At 40.3% G+C, this 21,759-nt stretch overlaps 2 protein-coding genes across 2 annotated transcripts; one reads left to right on the top strand and one right to left on the bottom strand.

Moving 5' to 3' along the window:
* Window positions 1-168: 168 nt before the first annotated feature.
* LOC308391327 (uncharacterized protein) lies at window positions 169-8,732 on the bottom strand. Its single transcript, XM_080873930.1, has 13 exons — window positions 8,455-8,732; window positions 6,616-6,936; window positions 6,209-6,502; window positions 5,706-6,011; window positions 5,452-5,562; window positions 4,683-4,844; window positions 4,094-4,324; window positions 3,963-4,013; window positions 3,619-3,873; window positions 3,199-3,540; window positions 2,828-3,100; window positions 1,842-2,105; window positions 169-1,683 (listed from the first exon to the last, which is right to left on the bottom strand). Exons 1-13 carry the CDS (start codon window positions 8,504-8,506, stop codon window positions 1,652-1,654), a joined length of 2,694 nt encoding a protein of 897 aa, XP_080730056.1. The 5' UTR covers window positions 8,507-8,732; the 3' UTR covers window positions 169-1,651.
* Window positions 8,733-12,752: 4,020 nt separating this feature from the next.
* LOC308390735 (chymotrypsin-like protease CTRL-1) lies at window positions 12,753-20,094 on the top strand. The gene is made up of 6 exons (XM_080873005.1): window positions 12,753-12,823; window positions 13,388-13,402; window positions 13,538-13,700; window positions 18,237-18,505; window positions 19,127-19,275; window positions 19,456-20,094. The coding sequence occupies exons 1-6, from the start codon at window positions 12,778-12,780 to the stop codon at window positions 19,786-19,788; spliced, it is 975 nt and encodes a 324-aa protein (XP_080729131.1). The 5' UTR covers window positions 12,753-12,777; the 3' UTR covers window positions 19,789-20,094.
* Window positions 20,095-21,759: the final 1,665 nt, after the last annotated feature.

The raw sequence follows: 21,759 nt of genomic DNA, 5'->3' as shown, positions 1-21,759 counted from the left end.
AGACTTTGCGGATGTGAATAATGAGCATAGCCACAGGAAAAAAAAAGTTCGTAAAACTCTGTGACAGATACCGAAGCGCTGCTCTGAAACGGCGCTGCCAGGATCCACCTGAGAACACGCATTCATGATTAAATGACTGAGACCGCCACATATATAAGCACATGTTTATTGTTTGCATGAATACATTAATGAAATGGAACACAGAGGATACTTTTTGACTGAATTAGACACCATTCAAAGAGACCCATAAACCAAGACAGAGTCATTATTTTCACAAGTTACAAAAATAAATCATAAGGCATATGCACGAGCAATAAAATATTTCTGAAGATAGCTTCTTGATTTTATGAATCTTCTTTTTGTGCATCATAAATGGGTGACTTCACCAGCCAGTTGTTGCTGAGTGCTGCATATGAAGGATAATAATACAATGCCTTTTATGGGTACATAGAGAGCTGTGCAAAGTCTCAGAAATAGCTCCAGCTGATGCGATATGAGTCAGCTGATCGCCGCAAGTCTTAAAAAACAAACAAACAAAAAAAACCCCAACAAAAAAACATCTGGGGGCGTGAAGGTGGCCTGTTCCAAACCACCAACCCCCTCCCCCCGCTCATGACACACTGTAGAGTCAGGTCAACTGAGCACGAATGAGTCACATTGGCATTAGAAAAGAGCATGTCCCAAATTTGGTTTCATCTGATTTTAGCTTCTTAAAAAATACCTTATTTCCAGTGACGTCATTGACCAATTGGACGTGACTCACCTCTAAGTTCCATTATTAAGCAGATATCTCTTAGTGAAAATGTTTTTAGCCCTTCGTACTGTCACCATCGAATCAAATGCTCACAAAGTCACAATTATTCTCACTTTTCATTTGGTTTGTAACTCTGGGGCAAATTTTAGGGCTCTGTTATTTTTTATATAGAACGATTTCTAATGGTAGTTAAGCAGCTGTTTATGTTTTTATATGTAGGAAATAATATGCAATTTCTACAACATGGAAGAGGTGGAAGTAAGATAACCGTTATTTTTACAATCAAAGAACTGAAACGGTGCGCTGCAGTATCTACGGGGAGGCTGTTAACATATTTGCAGCAGAAGTAGCTGCTCTATGAACTGAAAGGCAGAAGCTGCAAGCTAAAGAACTAAGAAGTTATATATTTATTGGGCTCAGCCGCACAACACCTCCTCGCAGCACTGCGGAGGCGGTGCTGCTGTGGTCAAGAGTGGAGAGTAAAAAAACAGAAAAGAAAAGCCCAGCGTCAAAGCAGAAGTGCCTTTTAAAACGAGAAGTAATTTCCGATACGTCGGTTGACCAACAACAGATATCTCCTTTGCATGAGGCTTGCTGCAGTAACATTTTCTAATAACTCATTATCACGAGAGCCTTGAAAGACTAGAATATTTAGCTTTTATTTCAAAACGCTGATTAAAGCTAATCAATTACTGTTGTAACATTATTTGTAAAAAAAAAAATTAATATTTGTAAAAATAAGCAGGAAGGAAAAAATAAAAGGATGTCAGAGTAAGAATAGACTAAGAATATAAATAAATGCATGATCACATCATAAACTGTGTCAGTAATAGTTCATATTTCCTGAGGGGATAAATATTAGATACATCATAATAGAAATAGACTGATGCAGGACTTTCATGCAGTGGATGAATTCTCCTCATTGGGCTCTGGAAGAGGAAAAGAGCAAAACATGAGAAAAACTCTCCCCTACTCCATGTGATCGAATTAGCCTCTTCCTGTACGGATAGATAACAGCAAGTACTCGATAAGTGATTCTCTGGCCTTACTGAGGTTACTTCAACAGGAGAAGGGCTTAAGTGTTCACCTGTCCATGTCCGGTAAACAGGAAGCTTGAGAGCAGGGTGCGTGATCTCCACGCAGACTCTCAGACGTGCCCTCTCGTTTTCTTTGAGAACCCTGCTCAAGTTGACCTTATTGATGTGCAGCGCGCTCGGGTCGTCCTCTCCGTCCTTCTCGCCGTCTGACGTCGAGTCCTCATCCCTGTCTATGGTGTTATTCTCCTCATCCACGTTTTCGTCGATGTACTGTATTCCTTCGATGTCAGGGTCTGTGACTGCCGCTTTTGTTTCTGAAAAGTGATGAAAGTTCAAAAAACACATACAGAGCTGTATATTTTTGCTTTCTTACGATCACCCTCGCTTGTAAAATGAAAGTGGACATTTTAATGCACACCAAAGAAAGATTTACTTCAGTGTTTATTTTCCTTTAAAAATAATCCTAGGGGATAGCGTTCCACGTTTAGTCTACCAGACCATAGACAGTAGAAAGCATTCAGACTTTCAGCTTTCCAGGTGTATGTAAACTGCATTCTATCCGACGGCCAGCAGATGGCGACAGTTGCATGGCAAAAAGAATAAAATTGAGTCTGTTTCGTATATTTTGGTCACAATATGGAGGATTATCTATGATATGAAAAGCTCATTGTCTAATGAGCTGTCAGTCCCAGATCATTAGCCAGTGTGGGTGTAGTTTTAAACTCAAAACCATCAGAAACCAGTGGGTTCCATCTGTATTTTATACCATCTTTGACTCTAAGAAAGGTTACAACTGAATTTGTCCTATCTATCTATCTATCTATCTATCTATCTATCTATCTATCTATCTATCTATCTATCTATCTATCTATCTATCTATCTATCTATCTATCTATCTATCTATCTATCTATCTATCTATCTATCTATCTATCTATCTATCTATCTATCTATCTATCTATCTATCTATCTATCTATCTATCTATCTATCTATCTATCTATCTCCTTTTACGTGTAGATATTTATGTATCTCAGTACTTATTGCATATCCATTTGTTTGTCTCTTCAGCGGTTCGTTTGTCTGACTCGGTTGGCTTGTGGACATCTCCAGGGCACACACGCTTTTCATTTCTCTTTGTCCATCATCTCCGATCTCCTCCGTCTCATTGGACACCAGTGGCAAGAGCGTGGGTCCTCCTGCTGACCACTGTAACTTGGCCTTTGGGTGACCTCCCTTCAACAAGAGGGAGAACACACCAATGCCTTCGCTGCTCCAGCAGACTGAGATTGATGGAGGAATGGATGGAGCGACTGAGGAACAAGGGATACAGATAGTTACCGTTGGAACATCCTTGAGACTTTAATCGTGCAGTTTAAAAAGCAGGTAAAAGTGCGTCAGTCAGTCCTACCAATGTCAGCATTTCTCCAGTGTTTCTCAACAGGATCCTGTAGGGAACAGTGTCTCACTCTACAAATAATCCCTCCTCTTTTGTCGATTTTCTCCTGATTTGTTGCCCTTCTCTTCAGAGTGGCTGTCGCCCTGTAGCGTCTGGGTTCAGTCTGTATGGGGCCCCATATCTCTCCTCCCTCTATCACCTCCTCCTCTCCATCATCTTGCTCTCCCTCCCTGAATCTAAGCCAAGTCACTGAAATGTTCGGAGGGTAGAAATCTGTGATTTCACATCCTAGAGTTTGATCTTGGGAAATGGTGGAGCTGACAATTTCAGACACGCACGGCCTCCTGATGAATCCTGTTTGGGATCAAAATAAAAAAATAATCTTTGATTTTTCAACATTTCCCCCATTCCCTCCTCATCCCTCATCCTTACCTCTGGTCTCCCGGGTGATGGGCTGCTTCAGGGCAATGTGGTGGACGCTAACCCACACTTTAGTTGCTCCTTTCTCCAGTTCAGCGCGGGGAAGTTTACACTGGCTGTAGGCTGAAAAGAATCCCTCCGAATTGGGCCGAGGGGAGGACGATGCCTGGGACGCCACGGGGCTGAGCTCACCGCCCTGGCAGAACCAGCGGAAAGTGATGACGTCTGGATGGAAATGGGATGCTCGGACTGTCAGGCTGATGACATCTGGAAGATGGAAATGTCATCAATGGTAGCCTCCTGCAAACAGGTTAACTTTAAATATGCAATACAAAAGGATAGTCTTCTTGAATTACCCGAGTCTCTTTGTGTTTCTGCCAGCTGTATTTCTGACACCTCAGGAGGAGCTGGGCAACAAAACATACAAGTGATTCAGCTGCAGGACTTACAAAAATAAACTGAATAATAGAAAAAAACATGTTCTTACACAGAACAGTGAACTTCTCTGACACCCTCTCCTCCACGATCTTGTCCTTGCCTATGTAGGACACCTGGCACTTAAACACAGCACCCTTGTGGATTGAAATCTTGGGGATGAAGGTGAGCGAGGAGATCAGCTGTTGAGTGCCGTTTTTGGACGAGTGCAGCGGCCCCTGAGTGTGCAGCTTGTAGTAACCCATTTCACCTCTGGAGGGCAGCAGAGGACCTTTCTCTGACACTGGGGAGGTGAGAGTTAGACCATAGGGTAGATGGATGGTGATTAGGGGGTTACAGAGGCAGTTAAAGTTAGCTTTGGAAGTCCCTGTGAGTGTTAGGTGGTCAATTGTTAGATCAACGTGTTAAAGAGGGGGAAACAGAGGACGTTAAAGGGTGTTTGCGAGAAAAATCCAACATGTGTAGCACCAACACTTGCATTTCATTTCCCCAGTTCCCTAAACAACCAGCTTCCATCACCAAAAATTGCTTTAAAGATTGATTCTGCTGTGCTTTAAATATGTGTAAATTAATTCCTTCATTCAAACAATAAGTGTAACAGCTGGAGCACAGAAAAAAAAGGAGAATGCGACGCATCCTACCTGCGAGGGAGTTGTCAAAAATAGGGGTGTCATTGAGAAACCATGCGGTCTGCACCTGGTCCACCCTCCTGCCTTCAATGCTCAGTGACACCCTCCCCTTTTGACCTACTATCACTCGGGGAGGGAGGATGATCCCTGACACGCTGAGAGATTTCTGTTTCTCTGAGCAGGGTCACAAGCAATTATAAAATAAGAGACACTGAGAGAGAGAGAGAGAGATAAGGTGATATATTCACATACAAATATGCCTTTAAATTCCTTATCTACAGCTCCACACTTGGAGTAAGGTGAAAAATGCCATAGTGAACATCAGTGGATTAAAATGTCTTCATGCAAGCACAATCATTCGCGTAAGGAAATCCCAGAAATTTGGATGAGTGGTGAAAACACAGCATTCAGATGAAGAGATTCAACTCTTTGGTGTTGGTGGACCTTTTTTTGATAAAGATCAGAATTCAAAAGGGGGCGCTGTTGTGTTGTAATGCTTTTAGCTTTTCTGTAAGGATGAAGCTTACTTGGAAACTACAGTGGGAGAAAATGACAAACGTGAAGTCACGCTCTTATTATTCAGAACTTTTTCAAGGCTTTTCTCGAGTATGTGTATTTTCCGAGACTAAAAAAACTACAACTTCCTCCTCTCTAAAGGTTTTGTACAAATTTAGTTCCTCCTTAGTCACAAAGGACAAAAATAGACTTTGCCTTATTTCTTCAATCCCTTGAGTATCACAAATCTCCTGCTGCAGTTACTGCGTGGTGAGCTCTGACTCACCATCTCTTCTCCTCCAAGAAAAGCCAAAGCAAAGCAGGAAGACCAGCACTATAGAGATGCACATCATAGCCACGGCTGCTTTGGCCGAGTTATTCAGCACTGGGGCCTCATCTAAGAGGAAGCAGAGAGAGATATTTATCAGATGATTCAAAGAAGGACCGGCAGTAAGAAAATAATCCAAGCAATTTTTAGTCAAAGCATTGTGTTACTTCATTATGATCTTGTGAATTGCACATTGAAAAACTGGGTCATACTCTGAGGATCCAGCTTGTCCAGGTATGCTGAGCTACTGACGGGATTCACTAAACCAGGCTGGTTCATGGCACACTCCACCTTGCCACGCTGTGCCCTCTGCTCGGGGCTTAAAGTATAGTAGCGTCTGGTTCTGTAACTCCCATCTGGTTTCTGCTCAGTGACAGGCAGGTCAGGGAGGGTTGTGCCATTTTGATACCAGGACACAGACACTTCCTCTGGGTAGAAACTCTCCACGTCGCAGTAAAGAGTAAGAGGAGAGTTTTTGGAGGTTGTCGGCAGGACAGAAAGCCTAAGAGTGGAAGGACCTGAAGAAGGGTAAAGAAAGTATTTTTTAAAAAAGCTTGTGGTTTGTCACAGGCTTCATCAGATTAAAGGTTTTAAAGAACAGAAGTGACGTTATGGAGTGATAGAGGATGTAATATTAGAAATACTGTGAGAAATACTGACAGGCCATGAGGCATTAAGGCCACTAATATGGAAACAGTGACTCTCAGTGACTCACGGGTGATACTGAGCTGAAAATCCAGCTCTTGATAGTTTCCACTGTGTGAGACTTTGCAGCCAAAGGTCACATTCTGGTCCTCATGGGAAGGATAGAAGGTCAGGTTGCCCACAGCCCTGTAGTACCCATCTGGGGTCAGTTCAACTTCAACCTGGTAGGGAGGTTGAATCACTTCTCCCGCTCTGGTCCAGGAAAAAGAGACAGGAGGAGGGTAGAAACCGTCTGCATGGCATTTAAGCTGGGTCTTAGTGTCCAGCACCACCCACTGATGAGGAACTGAGAGAGTGGGAGATGCTGAAGGGGATGGGGGGAGAAGAAGAAATTAAATTGAGCTTAATTTTTAGATTCAGATGTGATCATAGGTGAGAAAAAGGAATCAAAACCACGAGAACAGAAACAAGACGTACCGATGATACTAAATGTAACGTTGCTGTAGTGCAGAATAGTAAAGTTGTAGCTGATGGTGCATTCATACATCCCCTGCAGGTCAAGACTGGCTTTGAGGACGACCAGCGAGAAGTCCCCATTGACGAAGTCAGCGTTGTCCCAGCTGAAGCCTTCCTTTATTTGGGTTGCTGCTTTTTCAAACGAGGCAATTTCAGAGCCATTTTTTATCCAGCTGACTGCGATCAGAGACTGGTTTATGTTGTCCCCCTCAGCAAAGAGCGTCACGTTGCAGGGGAGGGTTGCGTTTGTATTTGGACTGGCCTGAATTTCACTCGAAGACACTGAAAGTAGAGAGAGATGGACGGAAAAAAACAAAACGGGAATCATTAAGGCTCCTTACTTCAACACATGAGGGCTTGTAAGATGCAATGTGCCCTTTTTTGTATGGTTGGGTCTGCATTTCAGGAACCCCCACACCACCACCAAAAAAAACTATGTTACAGACAATACTATGTTATGATCAAAAGTTGTTACATATTCAATAAATGTTTCCAGTGCACTTGGTAAGAAGTGCCATGACTTCTTGAGTTATTGGGTTGTTTTTTTGTTTAACTCTTGTCGTGTAACATTTGTGAAACAACTTCTTCTTTAGAAAGAAGAAATATCACAATCTTCCTCTTACAACTGGAAAGGTTGCCGCGAAACTGACTGACAAACTAGTTACATGACCTTATGGCATTTTCCTGTTTTTGCTGATGCAAAACAGAACCATTTGAGTTCTTTTAAAAACGAAAATAACCCAGGACTGCAAACATGCACCTTGTACATATATTGTTTAGTGGAAGATACAAAATTGTCTTTCTAATGTGTTTGACTTAATTATGTAATAAATGTCATTAGAAAGCACCGAGAACAAAGTAAAACCGTAAAAGCAAATAGCTGTCTAAGGCTGGACAAATAACACTTGTCCAGTTTGTTGACTTAAATTAAATGAACAGTGAATACATTCTCTCTTTTCATCCCTGAGAGTAAATCAGTAATCTGACTACACTTTATTGATTCAGTGCAAATACAAGGCCTTTAAGACAGGCCCGGCCATCCAATCAGCTTAATTAGTAACTAGTACAATAAACACTTCTTGGCAGGTGTAACACAAAGCGGTGGAAAAATTTCCATCAGCATGAAGCGCTTATTTACGTTTCTCGCTAAATGACGGGTCGATCAAAGCAGATTAACAAGCAACCTAAGAATGGAGGTCAAACTGTACTGTTGACGCTTTTGACAGGCTATTTTTGAAAAGCACCTCGAATCAGTTAATAGCAAACTTCGTGCTGATGCACCAAAGAGGAAGAGGTTATTTTTCGTTTATACTCACTGATGTCACTTTAAGTTCGACATGGTGGAGAGAGACTTATATTGCATTACCAGGTTTATATTACATATTTTCTAGAAGTTAAGCTGTGATGCATTGTGTCTGATGGGCTGTTAATACTGTGCCACTTCCACTTAATAAGCGGCTGAACTTCACCAGACATTATAAACCCAACAGCCGCATTAGGCAGCACTGGCCACACTGGCCTATAAAGAAAACAACAAAAGCTACATGAATATTAAAAATCACTCACGTCTCACTTCACATACTGTCATATCGCACCGTTACATACACTGTAACTTAATCCAGGAATCAACACAACATAAAGGTCAGGTGGATGCTCACAATGTCTAACACTTAAGGTCTTTAATATGCACCATCCATACTAAAAGATTCACTTATAGCCCACCTGAGGTAGCCCACCTCATACCTTGTCATCAGCCAGAGTAAGATCAGTGCCGCCTCTGTAAACATCCATAATACTCACCATGCTTTATCAGAGTCAGGAGGACAACATAGGCGAGGACTTTACACTGCATGGCTGGGCTTGTCTTGAGACCGACTTCTTATCATCAGGTCCTTTTCCCTGTCTTATATAGAGCTACGAGGTGACAGTGGGCGGGATTGTCCTGCAAGTCGGTGAAATAAGAAATATCGTTCCTGGACCTCGGGAGTGAAAGGAGGCCCTTGATATGTGTACGTTCCTCCAGAAGCAAGCAAGGCCTGGAGAGCAACAGGGTGGAAACGGGAGAGAGGAAAAAAGGAGGGAGATGTGCAGGGACGCACAAATGGGGAAACTGGTCACTTAAAATTCAGACGGGCCTCAGGCCAAGGTTTCGGGGCTACTTTACATTGGTGCAGTGTTGCCACGAACAAACAGAGTGAGTAATCCCACTGAGTTTATGTGGGCAAACACTCAGGCGAGACTACAACTCTTTTCTGTCTGTGGGAGGGTTCGGGTGCCGATGCATTTTGCGGAGAAAAGGAGGTTCTTTTATGCCCCTCTGTACAAGCCCCCCTGTCTCTTCAGTCAGCTCCTCTGATAATATTTAACCAGAACAAGCGCTTGATGTCTGAAGAGAACAAAAGGTGTTATCTAGTCAATCCCCCCTCTTAACAGTCATTAACTTGATTAGGAGTTTAAATTGTTTGACTTTGCACTTTAATTGGTCTTAACACGCACATCAGTCAAGGGTTAATTTCTGATCCAGAGGGGATGTGCGTCACTGAGCTGAAGTAGTCAGTCAGTATTTTTCTGCTGTACTTTGCATGAGGAGGAAACAAAAGCAAGAACTGAAAGTGTGATTAATGTGTCCCAAATCCTTGTTCGTCTTGAACCTGTGCTCACATCCAGCTCTTTGTGACTGAACTTTGTGTTTTCTCTTCTTGACACGCTCGCTGCTTTCATCAGGCTGGAAGATTGAGTGAAGAGGAGGGGCATGTGAATCTGGGCCAGCTGATCGAAGGAATGAAGTTATTTAACTATTGTGAACATTTTGCTTTTGTCTCATTGATGCTCTTATTCAATATGTGACCATGACGTCAGCAAAAACCTTTGAAGCTGAAGTATGAGGAAAATAAGTTTATGATTTGAATACAAGGTAGAAATAAAAAAAGATGTCAGCTTTATAAAGGCCTTTATGGTTTGTGTGTGATTATTAAAACAACACACATTCCCAGCTTGTCAGAACTTCTATAATTAAGAATCATTATCAAGACATACTCAATGATTTGTTTGTTTCTGGGTATCTCAGCAACCATTTCTTCTGTTTCAAGAAAACAGCCCGAAGCTTCCAATATACCCTCTGCAGTGGTCGCTTCGCTCAGAGCCTCGCTGTCGTCACACAGATGCTGTCATCCAAGGTGTAAGAAGCCGCTGCAGTATTGTCCTAAACGATAGGTGTCGCCATTTAGTCAATAGTGGAGAAAACGTGCTAATAGGGAGCATAAGAAGTTAAAACCAGGAGCCAAGACTTTGTTAAGTGTCAAGTGTTGTTTTGCAAATTTCTTTCCACAAACTCAAGCTCCTAAACATATACAACATCTCACTCTGTGTATTTGTACATCTCTGAGCTTCTGTGCAGGATTATTCTTAAAATGGTGGTAATAACTGGCATGATCTGGACTTAAAAAGGCAATATTTGCCTGTCAGTTTGTTGTAGCTTAATAATATCCTAGATTAATAAAGTTATTCAGTTATTCAGAAAGGTGTTTAGAAATGCATTGGTGGTGGCGTTTAGGAAAGACTACTGAGTGTTTTAGGCCTGAAACTGGTGTTGCAACTTCCATTGTGGGAGGTCACAGGGTGAAAGTGCAGCAGTATAAAGAAACAGGTGTGCTGCATTTTTAACCCAGGACAAAATTAGAGCACTGCTTCCGAATGCACACAGCAAGTGTTTTTTTTTTCATTAGATCTATTCTCTTCCTGTCAATTTGAAGGAGGAATGCATAGGAGGAAATGACGGTACTGAACGTGCCAATAATAGTCATTACATGCTGTCACAGCAAAATCTCCAGTGTTAAATTAACACTTTTGACAGTGTTATATGTTTAAAAGTAACCTAGTCAGTTTTGAAGATTAACAATGACTAACACTGAGCAGTGCTGATTTTCTAACACTGGAATATTTCTAACATTTTGAGTTATTTTCCAGTGTTAGAAAATCAGCACTGCTCAGTGTTAGTCTTTGTTAATCTTCAAAACTGACTAGGTTACTTTTAAACATATAACACTGTCAAAGGTGTTAATTTAACACTCAACAGTGTTGTATTTAACACCCAGAGGTATGGAACCATATAGACACTCTCTAGTGTTAATTTAACACTGGAGATTTTGCTGTGAATGTGTGGTTACATTTCTAGCAAACAGTACAACAGATTATGGCGTAAGCTAAGGCGTAGGGTTTCAGATAGGTTTGTGGATAGGTTGACAAAATTTACATTACCTAGACCAAAACAGGCCACTGTGGACTTGTGGACATATGAAAACTATAACCAGTTAACCTCAGTGGTGTGTACAGAAAGTCTTAACTACAGACACCGACCCCTTGTTGATGTCTTCCATTTATTTGCCCTGCAAATTATAGTCTTTGTTTTCCTGCTCTCACTCAGGCTTATGCAGACATGACTGCTGTGTATAAGTAACCCAAAAGAACTTAGATGTAACAATTTCTTGATTGAAAGTTGTACATTTGTTTTGTGGATAAAGCTCATAAGGTAATTACATTTTATATTTGTGGTTGTGTGGGTGCAGAGAAGTCCTCAGCAAGAAAATACTGTATGTGACTCTAGTTCTTTTTGCACATCACCTAATCAAGTTCACCGCTACTAGCAAGACTGAAGTCTGTTGTGCCCATCTTGTGACATGTACCCTGTGCAGCATGAAGATAAAATATGAGTACATAGGATGGTGAGTAACCACCCACAACATGGGAATCACTCTGCTTCACTTTCATGACAGGCTTTATACATTCATTTTTTAAAGTGATGTGGTTTTAATAGTCAGCCCAGTCTTATTCCATACCCACATCAACACCATGCACCATTACATTATTAAGTAGCCTAGTGGAAGTCCAACTGGATTGTTTGTTCACCATCTTGCCTTGCATATAAAACTGTATACATTTTGTTTTTATTAACATAGGTAACATCCGACATCCTGAGCAATAATATAAACCTGCCCAGGTTAGGGCAGACAAACCAAGTGACGGCTGGACATCAGCTGTTCCCACCTGAGGAACTGGTATGGGTGCAGGAAATGGCTGGACCTTAGTCGCCCTGGGAACAGGAACAGGTGGACAGGTATGCTCGGGGATGATCACAGGAAGACGAACAGTCTTCACAGCCACAGGTTGGGAGGCATGAACAGTCTTGTTGACGACTGGTCAAACATTACAAAAAGTTTCTATAGATGAAGGCGGGACAGCACAAACAGTTTCTGGGAAAGCTGACTCAAAAACATGGAGAACAGATTCAAACCGACACAACTGTGGAACACAAAACTCAACCTGATATGAAGCACTCAGATCAAATAGCCAGCTTAAAAATAGAGGATGCCTTCTAAAATGTCCTTAACATTTCAAACAGTATCAATTATTAATCATGGCAAAAGCGACTGAAACCAAGTGAAAGCATGTGGGCTGGGAAGCCATTTCAGCATTATATTATCATGTTATGGTCACGTCATTCTGTCATGTGATTAGAACTTACTGATTACTGAGCAGACAGGGCACACATACAAGGTGGGAATGACAATGGTGTGACAAAGAACAGAGGGAAACTGAGGACTTAAATAGACATGATTAAGAGACACAGCTGGGGAAAAGAAGGCACAGGTGAACAGAACCAATTAATGAGCAAGAAAGAAGCAAAACTGAAAAACAACCCACACAGGAGAAGAGACTATCAAACTATAACAGGCAACACTGAGACTGAGGCTAACACACGTGAACCTGACAGGCCAAAGTAAACACAAAGACAAAACATGGAAGAAACACAGAAACACAGACTTGGCATCGGGATCGTAGGAGGACTGGAAAAAGAATAACAAAGAATATGATGAATGCAAAATCAGAATAAAAACCCAAGCAAAGCAAAGGTAAAGTTTAAACTGAAAACTATAACAAAGTCAAATGGAAACTATCAAACAGAAAACAGAGTCCCAAATATAAAACGCAGGGTACAAAACCCAGAATCATGACACTTAAGTTATGCTGGAACGTTGACAAACCGGTTAGAATAGGCAGTGAAAGAAAACTATCACAATGACACCTCTGCCTATTGTAAATACAACTTTACTGTGAGTGAACAGGATGGCAGCCTGGATCCTCTTGGTGTGTGCGCTCATCACTCTGCAAGGTGAGCCCTAATCTTTAACAGCTTTTTTGGTTTTGTTAGAGCTATTTTGTACAATGTTTGAGAATCCGGGTAATGATGGTTTTGTATTGAAGTGTATTGTGTAAAAAATGTAAGAGAAAGTAAAGCAAAACAAACCCTCTGCTGTCAGTATGAACTTTATGAAAACAGGAATTACAGCAATACTGCTTCACTAAACAGACGTACTGTTGGTTATCAGCAATGCTTAAACTATTTTTGTTAACCTTTTGCTTAGTAACTTAGTAACAACAAGTCTTCACTGTGTCAGAACAAACCACAATGTAACATCACAATGCAGAAAGTTTTTCATGTATTCGACAGAAATACAGTGCGGCCTGCATCAAGTCAAATTTGTTGACTTGAAATAATGAGAGTAAAATGTGATCCACTTAGCTGTATTTACAGTTACGGAAAAGTTAAGGAAAAAAAGGTAAAGTAAGGGAAAAAAGCTGTAACTCTAGTGTCCCCATGTGGCTGTTGTTACACACTTATGGCAACATTCACAAAGGTTATAATTTCTAGTGACTTCTTCTTTTATTCTTACAGGCTCAAAGGCTCAGGGTGAGCACATCACATTTCATATATACCATAAAACTGTGTAAATACTCTGAATGTTCATATTCCAGTGTGACTAAAATCAAGCATGAGAAATTTTATTGCATATCACTTGACACCCAGCTGTCTTTGCTCTGTCAGATTGTGGGGTGGCACCTCTCAATACAAGAATAGTGGGTGGTCAGAATGCCCCAGCTGGGTCATGGCCCTGGCAGGTGAGCGTACACTATCAATCATCTCACATCTGTGGAGGCACCCTCATCAGTGACCAGTGGGTGCTCACAGCAGCTCACTGCATTATAACGTAAGATATACTCTTTGTTTCATTCTGTATTGCACGTTTTTACCGGAAGCCTATGTGGGAACATTGTGTTCAAATTCAGTATTTTAGAGACCAAAAAAAAAGCCGTCAGATTATTTATGTTGCCCAGCAGACCTCAAAGAAAACAAACATCAGTGAGAGACTCAAAAAACAAGTGAAGCATGTGAATTAAAAGTTGATTAAAATATCCTGATAGACGTGTTCACAGAGCAGTTTTAATAAAGTTAGCTGATACAAATCAATACTTGTTGGTTACAGATAACGAGCATAACTAACATACAAGTTCAACCAGTTCACTATTGTGCAGAAGGTGTTTCTTCAGTGAATAATGGTGATTCCAGCTCATCAGAACAAATATTTATGTTAATAAACTATTAAAAGAACGGCTATACAAAATCAAATTAACATATTTACGTCTGGCCTTCAGTGCTATTTGTACCTCTAAATGTTGAAATGAGTTATTTCCTGTATGTTATCTTGAATACAATGTTGCTAAGTGGTACTCGTCTTCTGGTGCTTAAACTGTTGAACAGGCAAGCAAACAATAGTAATGTACTGATGCGAAAAAAAACCCCAATTTGTGCTTTATATAGGATCTACTTTCTTTCTACAAACTTGCTGCCACAAACCATAAATGTGCAGAAGGAAGTGTTTGTCTAAGTGTGACTACAGGCTTGTTCCTGAGACAGAATGATAAGGTGTCAACACTGATAGCAGTATTAGCTGGCGGTACCTTTTATAGATGTTATCAGTAAAAAAATTTTGTCAAGAAGTGGCTCTTTCCTTTACATCTAATCCTCAAACCTGGTGATGTTTCACTGCTTTGCTTTGACATCTGATTGATAAACAAGAATTTCACGCTTAAGATGTTTTCCTCGTAACTTGAACTTTTGCTTGTTGCACAATAGTCAACCTGTGTGATAACAATTTTGTACCATGACAGGCGTCTGCCAACGGATGAAGAAATATCCTCTTAGCATGTCTTCCTGTCGTGTCATACACAGTACATTTAAAGGTCACACATTCAGACTAGTCACCCTGACTTTAGTGAAAATAACATGCTAAGTTAAACCTGATGCTGTGAGGGTGAATTGACCTAATTAATCCAGTTCAGTAGCTTGTTGAAGCATGTATATGTACAGAATACTTTATGGCCGACTGCAAGGTGCTGTGGTCCTGTGGGTGTTAAAATCGTCACGCCTACACCACATGATCGACTGGTGGTTAGAAGTGTGTGTGCTGACATGCTGCGTTTGTTTTTTACCATACATGGAAGTGTACATTATGGACACATTTTCTCCATTTTTATCTTATCGATTCAAAGGAAACTTTGCAAAGGTTTTGTGGTTTGTTCAAATGAAACTTTGCAAACATGAACAATGTTTCCATGCTTTGTTTTGTTTCTTTCTTAGAGAGAAGACGCTTTCTCCTGGCAGCTCTTTCTTCTTTCTTCAGTCTTTTTTTAATTGTACCGTGATGAGCTCTAACATTTAGCACGCTACCCGGGCCTCTATACCCTGAGATCGAACCCCTTTTTTAAAGTGAACATTTGCTGGGACATCCAATCCTGGATAGATTGTGCCATCGTGTGAATGCACACCTGAATGCTCCAGACCAGCAAATTGCCAGAACATCAGAACTCCTGATGATCAGATAAGCACCTATTGCTACTGATCCTTGTAATTCCTATCCGGTCAGTGGGATGTGCTAAGTTTTACAGGACTGCGCAGAGTCCTGTAAAAAACGCTCTTTTTCCTGGATGGACTTTGCTGTTATGTAAATACTGCTGGGTATTATGAGGCAGGAACTCACACGATCTATTTCAGTTCCTTCACGCTGTAAGTTCTGTCACAGTGTTTGATACAATGCACATACAAAAGTCATGTGGTAAAGGAAGTGAGTCTTGGTACATAAGTAGGTCAAATGCAAGGCTTTCACTCACTCACACAAGATTGTGTCATGTGTAAAATAAGTTAAATTTTTTCTTTAGACTTTTTAAACTTATTTTTTTCTGCATTTCTGTGCAATTTGCGTAATTTGATCCAACAAAGCCTCTACATTACATTTATAAAAGTGCCCTACTTTCCCTTAACATGAACCCAAGTGGGAATTCAGTTTTGACTTTTGTCTTCTGGGTGAACGTCTTGTGTCTGGCCCATTCATCCAGCAAAACCTGCACTACACTGGTCTTTTTGTTCTCTCGAAGGATTTCCTAGTCTTTCTGCCAGAAGGCAAATATCCAGGTCAACACCTAACTGAAACTTAGTGGTGGTGGCTCATTTTACTGCCTAATTAGCAACATATCTGCTTAATTAGCAGTCAGATCAGTCACCAGGAATTAATTTTGACTCAAACAGGTTCACCCAATACACTGTTTGTAATGACCCAAATAAAGGTCTCCTAATTCCTTATTTATATGCTTCATGTCTTTCCAGTCTTGGTGATACATGAGCATACTGCAAGATAAGGGCTTTTAATTTTATGTTTTATTGCTTATTCTTACTTATGTAAAAGCATTTTTGGCTTTACTTGAAAGTCGGAGAGAAGCAGGGAAGCAGAAGGATATGCTGAAAAGTTATGCCACAGTGGGGAAGTGAGTCGTGAATGGTATCTGCTTCCATGTGATAGAAATGATTATACAATAGAGCCAATTTATTTATTTGGAGAACTGAAATTTACAGATTTACTACCACGTCTATGACAGTTTCTTACAGCCAGTATTGTGGTTGTTACTAAAAAAAGTAATCTATTAGACATTACTCATTACTTTTTAAAAAAAGCTAATGCATTACACTACTTAACTACTCCCTTGAAAAAAAAATTGTCACACTACTTGTTACATTCCTTCTGCATCGCTCCATAACAAGACCTGATATACATTTTCACATAATAACCAATATATACCTTAGGCTACATTATGCAGATAACTGAGCAACTTGGGTAACACAACTAAACACATAATTATAACTGTAACCCGATTAGTCAGTTCAGTGCAGTAATGTGCTACATTAATGTATTACAGAATGTGACCACAGTATGTTTTGCACAGCTGTAATGACGCTGTAATAAGTGGGATGCATTACTTTTTAACCTTTTACTTTGTAACTTTGCTTTGTTGTAACACACTTTGATAACACACTGTCTCATAAATGAAGCGTTTCTTCATTTTAAACTTGCATGATACATCTACAGTCTAAAGTTAGCTCAATGCACTCTACATAGATCTCATACATAGACTTCTATAAATATAAGTCTCATGTTCAAACCAAGACGTGGCCAAGTATAGACAGTAAATAATTTAAATAACAAGTTACTGTCCCTGTGTGGGCTGGTTTTAATTATACAGTTGCAAGAAAACCAAATTTGAAAGGGATCATGCAAAGATCATGTTGTGTTGTGTTTGGATCTTTCAATTTGGGCCAAAATTGGACACTGGCACTCGAGGCCTGGAGTTCAACACCTGTGCTCTATACACAGCTGTGAAACTAGTGAAGGAGAAAAATGAGAATTAAACAGAAAAACAAAAGACAAAAACACTGAGATCTGTAGATTAACAATAAACCTGATGTGGGAAACTGGAGGATACAGGAGGCCGAAGAAATAAATAGAAACACAATAGAACCACTATATTTAACAAGGAACGAGGAAAACATGTTTACTCATATCAATTCTTACTATCCACAAAAAACTACGTTGGGCCCTATGTACCAGTGTATACATGCAAAGAAAGTACTTTTTGCACAAAATTACCACCCATATAAGCTACTTTTCTGTGTCATAACTCTGTATTAATGTGTTTGTTAGATAATTTAACTCAGTAGTGGTTATGGAAGGTCTGTGGCAGTTCTATTTGTTTGCACAACACGTACAAGTTCAGTTGGGGAAATATTGATGGTTTATATGCATAGTTAAAAGTTTTGATTACATAGGTAGAAAGTTTTTTTCACAGTTAGCTTCTGACCCTGTGGTTTGTGAAGTTAGTATAAGTCAGGGTGACCCATAAACACACTGTTTATCTAGTTCATCACTTGGGTTTGATTGACTTTGATTGGGCACAAGCTTCTGTCGTCACACCTGGTTTTTTGTTTTTTTGTAAATTCGCACACGTTTCTATCGGGCAGCATGGAGTTGCGGTGTTGCCGCTGTCACCATTCACCGAGAAGGTCAAGGGTTCAAATCAGGTTCAAGCCTTTCTGTGTGGAGTCTGCCTCATCTGCCTCCGTCTGTGTGGCACCTGGGTCTACTCTCAGCTCAAAAACATGCATGAAGTTAGATTAATTGGTCATTATAATTTGGCCGTACATGTGAATGGTTGTCCTGCCCACAGCGTTCCCTGCCTTTTACCCCATGACAGCTGGATTAGGCTCATGTGACTCTGAATTGGATGAGATAATGGATGTATGTTTGCACTAGTGGTTAAATACAATAAAAACCAATTGCCAACAAAATAGGTCATGACAGGTTTGAGAAAATATTCTAAATCCATGGACTGATTTCATTATTATTCATTTAATACAGAAACTCACTGAGTGCATGGACGCTCTACTTTGGGAGAGAGACTCAGGCTGGGCCTAACACTCATGAGGTGAAACAGAGTGTGTCGCAGGTCTTTGTCCACCCTAACTACAACAATTCTTACTTGAACAACGACATTGCCCTGATGAAGCTCAGCAGCCCTGTCAACTTCACTGACTACATCAGACCTATCTGCCTGGCAAGTAGCTCCAGTCAGTTCTACAACTCCACATCCTGCTGGTCCACTGGCTGGGGCAAACTCAGAGAGAATGGTGAGATTTTTATTTAATCTGTGTAGCTGGTGGAGGTGGAAGCATCATATCAGGTTTTTTCTAGTCTCGCTTTGCCACTTAAATTCGTATTTGCATGTCAACTGTCAGGGGCTGGGTCTGTGACCTAGTGTGTTTCTTATTGTCAAGCTTGTTTTGTAATGTCTCTCTGTTTCCTGTTTTATTTTGAAAAGCCAGGATTTTTCATGTTCAATGTGTTTTGTTCGACTTCCCCCGTGGTGTCATTATGTCTATTACAGTCAGCTGTTTCTCCATGTGTTTCCACTTCCCCTGAAATGGCCCTCAAAGTGGCCCGCATGCGCAAAAGAAGACGTCACACACAACGCGTTCTTTGTTACTTCCTTTAAAAGTTGTTGCTATTAAAGTTTTTCACCCTGCAAGGTGCGCAGTTCACATATTCGCATAATACTTTTTGGTGCCTGAACTGCTAGACAGATGCACAAACTGTTTGTTGCTGACGGGAATGTCAGTTTTTTGTGGGGGTTTAGATATTGAATAATCATATCATCATTCGTGTTATCGTTTGCACATATCCATTGAAAATACTTTTGAATTCGTAAGACTGGACGAGAGTGGACTCATTTCATGTTTTGCCTTTCACAGAGACTTTGCCAGCTAATGCACCCCTCCAAGAAGTTCAGATTCCTGTTATTGGAAACAAACAGTGCAGCTGCAATTATATCCCAGCAAAAGATGCGAACATCACTCAGCAAATGATTTGTGCGGGGCAACAGAACAAAGGAGCATGCCAGGTTAAAACAAAAGCAAATTGTTGTAATATGTATTCTCCCTTACAGAAAAACCCGTTTATTTATTTATTTATTTATTTTTGCAATTTCAGCCCTATAATGTAAATATAAACTTTTTTAGTTTTGAGAATATGCTGTTTCAGTCCCCTTCTTAATGTTTGTGTTTTATCCTACTCTTTTCAGGGAGACTCAGGTGGACCCTTGCAGTGCAAACAGGGTTCCAAGTGGATCCAGGCTGGTATTACCAGTTTTGGAGTACCTTGTGCTCAGGCAGGTTTCCCTGAGGTCTACGCTCGAGTGTCTGAATTCCAGACTTGGATCACAAATCAAGTAGCGGGGGCCAATGTGGGCTTTGTGAGCTTTACTTCTAGTGGCACCGACACAGACAGCAGCTTTGTGTGTCGCAGCAACAACTCCACTGGCAGCACTAACTCTGGAAATTCAGCCACGTTTGCACCTGAGCTTGGATTTTTTATCTTCTCAGTGAAAATGTTGCTAGACTGCATTTTAGTTTAACACTAAAAATATCTCCTCTTCTGCTCTTTTTGTCTTTAAAGGTGTCTTTAAAGGTACAGTGCATAAACTAGCACCCACTCATATGTATTTTTGACTGAATGAATAAAGTTTATGACGATGCATGAATTTGTTAGATGTAATGGCACACTAATCGATGTATATTTATTGCAACAAAGTGTTTTTCTATCATATAATCTCAAAAAATACTTATGTAAATTGGTAATTGTTTTTTAAAGTATTTTGATTTTAAAAAACATTATAGTCAACTATAACATAACTGCACTGTAGCTCGGGTGGATCAGCTTTTCTTTTCTTTCACTACACTCACTACATCAATATTTTTTCTTTTGTTAATTACTTTATGAATCAATTTGTGTTTTCAGCCAAACTAGAGTGCCTTGGATATGGAAACAAGCTAAAATTAAAGGTTCTAATTCTGATTTGCTGGTGTTACTGAACATTATGTACAAGACTGGAAGAGATATGCAGAAGATATATGAATATATAAATATGCTCAGTTGTGTATGTTTGGACGTAACGTACAACATCTACTAGATTTTTGGTTTTGGCTTTTTTTCTTCCTGTTATAGATTTTTAATTCAGAGGCTGCTCATGTCATTTTAAACCTTCCCAGAACTCTGAAATATGAGTTTTATTTTAGTGATCTGAGTATTTGAGGAGACAGGGAAATTGTGGGTGGGAACATTTGGGGAAGCAATTTTTAAGAGAGGTTCTGCATTGATACACTGATGGATGTGGTCACGATGACTTCTGTCTCGGGCTTGTGAGCTGTCACCAGTTATGCTCTTTGAAACCGTACTTTATGGTCAAAGGCTTGATCTGAAACTGCAACTGATGCACCCAATGACATTTTCTTTGTCCAAGAGAACGGCTGACACCTTTAAATTTGACATGTAGCTCTTCCTGTTACGCCATGCTCCAATCTAATCAGAGAAAATGGAAATTTTAGATCAAGAAAACAATATTTTAAACTCAGGCTTCTTAAATAAACCTGGATGTATCAAGGATCGTTAAAGTGGCTTATCTCCTGTTATGTTTGATGTATGTCCTGTTACATTATTAGATACTCATCAGATACTCATAGTGCCAAATCACAACAACAATTGCCTCGTGGCACTTTATGTTGTAAGGTAAAGACCCTGCAATACTACAAAGAAAACATAGTAAACCCCAACAATCATACTGACTCCCTATGAGCCAGCGCCTTGGCGACAGTGGGAATAAAAAAACTTCCTTTATCAGGAATAAACCTCCAGGAGAACCAGGCTGAGTGAGGGGTGACGGGTAGGGAGATGAGAGGAGGACAGGACAAAGACATGCTGTGGAAGAGAGCCAGAGTTTAATAATAACTTATAATTAAATTTAGAGAGGTGTATAAAACATAGTGATTGAAAAAGGTGACTGAAGAAGAAACACTCATGGGAATCCCGCAGCAGCCTGTTGCAGCATAACTAAGGGAGGATTCAGGATCACCTTATCCAACCATAAGTATGTGCTTTTATCAAAAAGGAATGTTTTAAGCCTAATCTTAAAAGCAGAGAGGGGGTCTGAAGGCTCTGCCTCCCATTCTACTTTTAAAGGTCATGAAGATAAGATGTGAGGAGCAGGATTTTAAATTCAATTCAGGATTTAACAGGGAGCCAATGAAGGGAAGCCAGTATAGGAGAAAGATGATGTCTCTTTGTAGTCCCCGTCAGTACTTGTGCTGGAGCATTTGGGATCAACAACTCCAAGATGTTTGTAACCTGCACTAAAGCTGCTTCTTTACTGTGACGAGCTCTGAAACCTGACTGAAAATCTTCAAATAAACCATTGCTCTGCAGATGATCAGTTGTTTTAAAATTACTGAAGAATTTCTAATACAAAAGTACATAGCCAGATAATACAGACAATTTGATCATGTTTAAAATTCAAACATTAATTAATGATAGAACTTATTTGAGCAGCTGC

Source organism: Rhamphochromis sp. 'chilingali' (genome assembly GCF_963969265.1).
Source record: "Rhamphochromis sp. 'chilingali' genome assembly, chromosome: 22".
In the NCBI taxonomy this organism is placed as follows: domain Eukaryota; kingdom Metazoa; phylum Chordata; class Actinopteri; order Cichliformes; family Cichlidae; genus Rhamphochromis; species Rhamphochromis sp. 'chilingali'.
Note: the sequence above shows the minus strand (reverse complement) of the source record. Positions and strands in the feature narration are given on the sequence as shown.

Excerpts from the sequence above, each read along its gene's own strand:
- LOC308391327 (XM_080873930.1), bottom strand. The coding sequence starts at position 8,506 with ATGCAGTGTAAAGTCCTCGCCTATGTTGTCCTCCTGACTCTGATAAAG. Across the intron at positions 6,503-6,615 it reads CGTTACATTTAGTATCATCG|CATCTCCCACTCTCTCAGTT; the intron begins GTACGTCTTGTT and ends CATCCCCTTCAG. Across the intron at positions 3,874-3,962 it reads AGAAACACAAAGAGACTCGG|ATGTCATCAGCCTGACAGTC; the intron begins GTAATTCAAGAA and ends TCCATCTTCCAG.
- LOC308390735 (XM_080873005.1), top strand. The coding sequence starts at position 12,778 with ATGGCAGCCTGGATCCTCTTGGTGTGTGCGCTCATCACTCTGCAAG. Across the intron at positions 18,506-19,126 it reads GGGCAAACTCAGAGAGAATG|AGACTTTGCCAGCTAATGCA; the intron begins GTGAGATTTTTA and ends TGCCTTTCACAG. Across the intron at positions 19,276-19,455 it reads AGAACAAAGGAGCATGCCAG|GGAGACTCAGGTGGACCCTT; the intron begins GTTAAAACAAAA and ends TACTCTTTTCAG.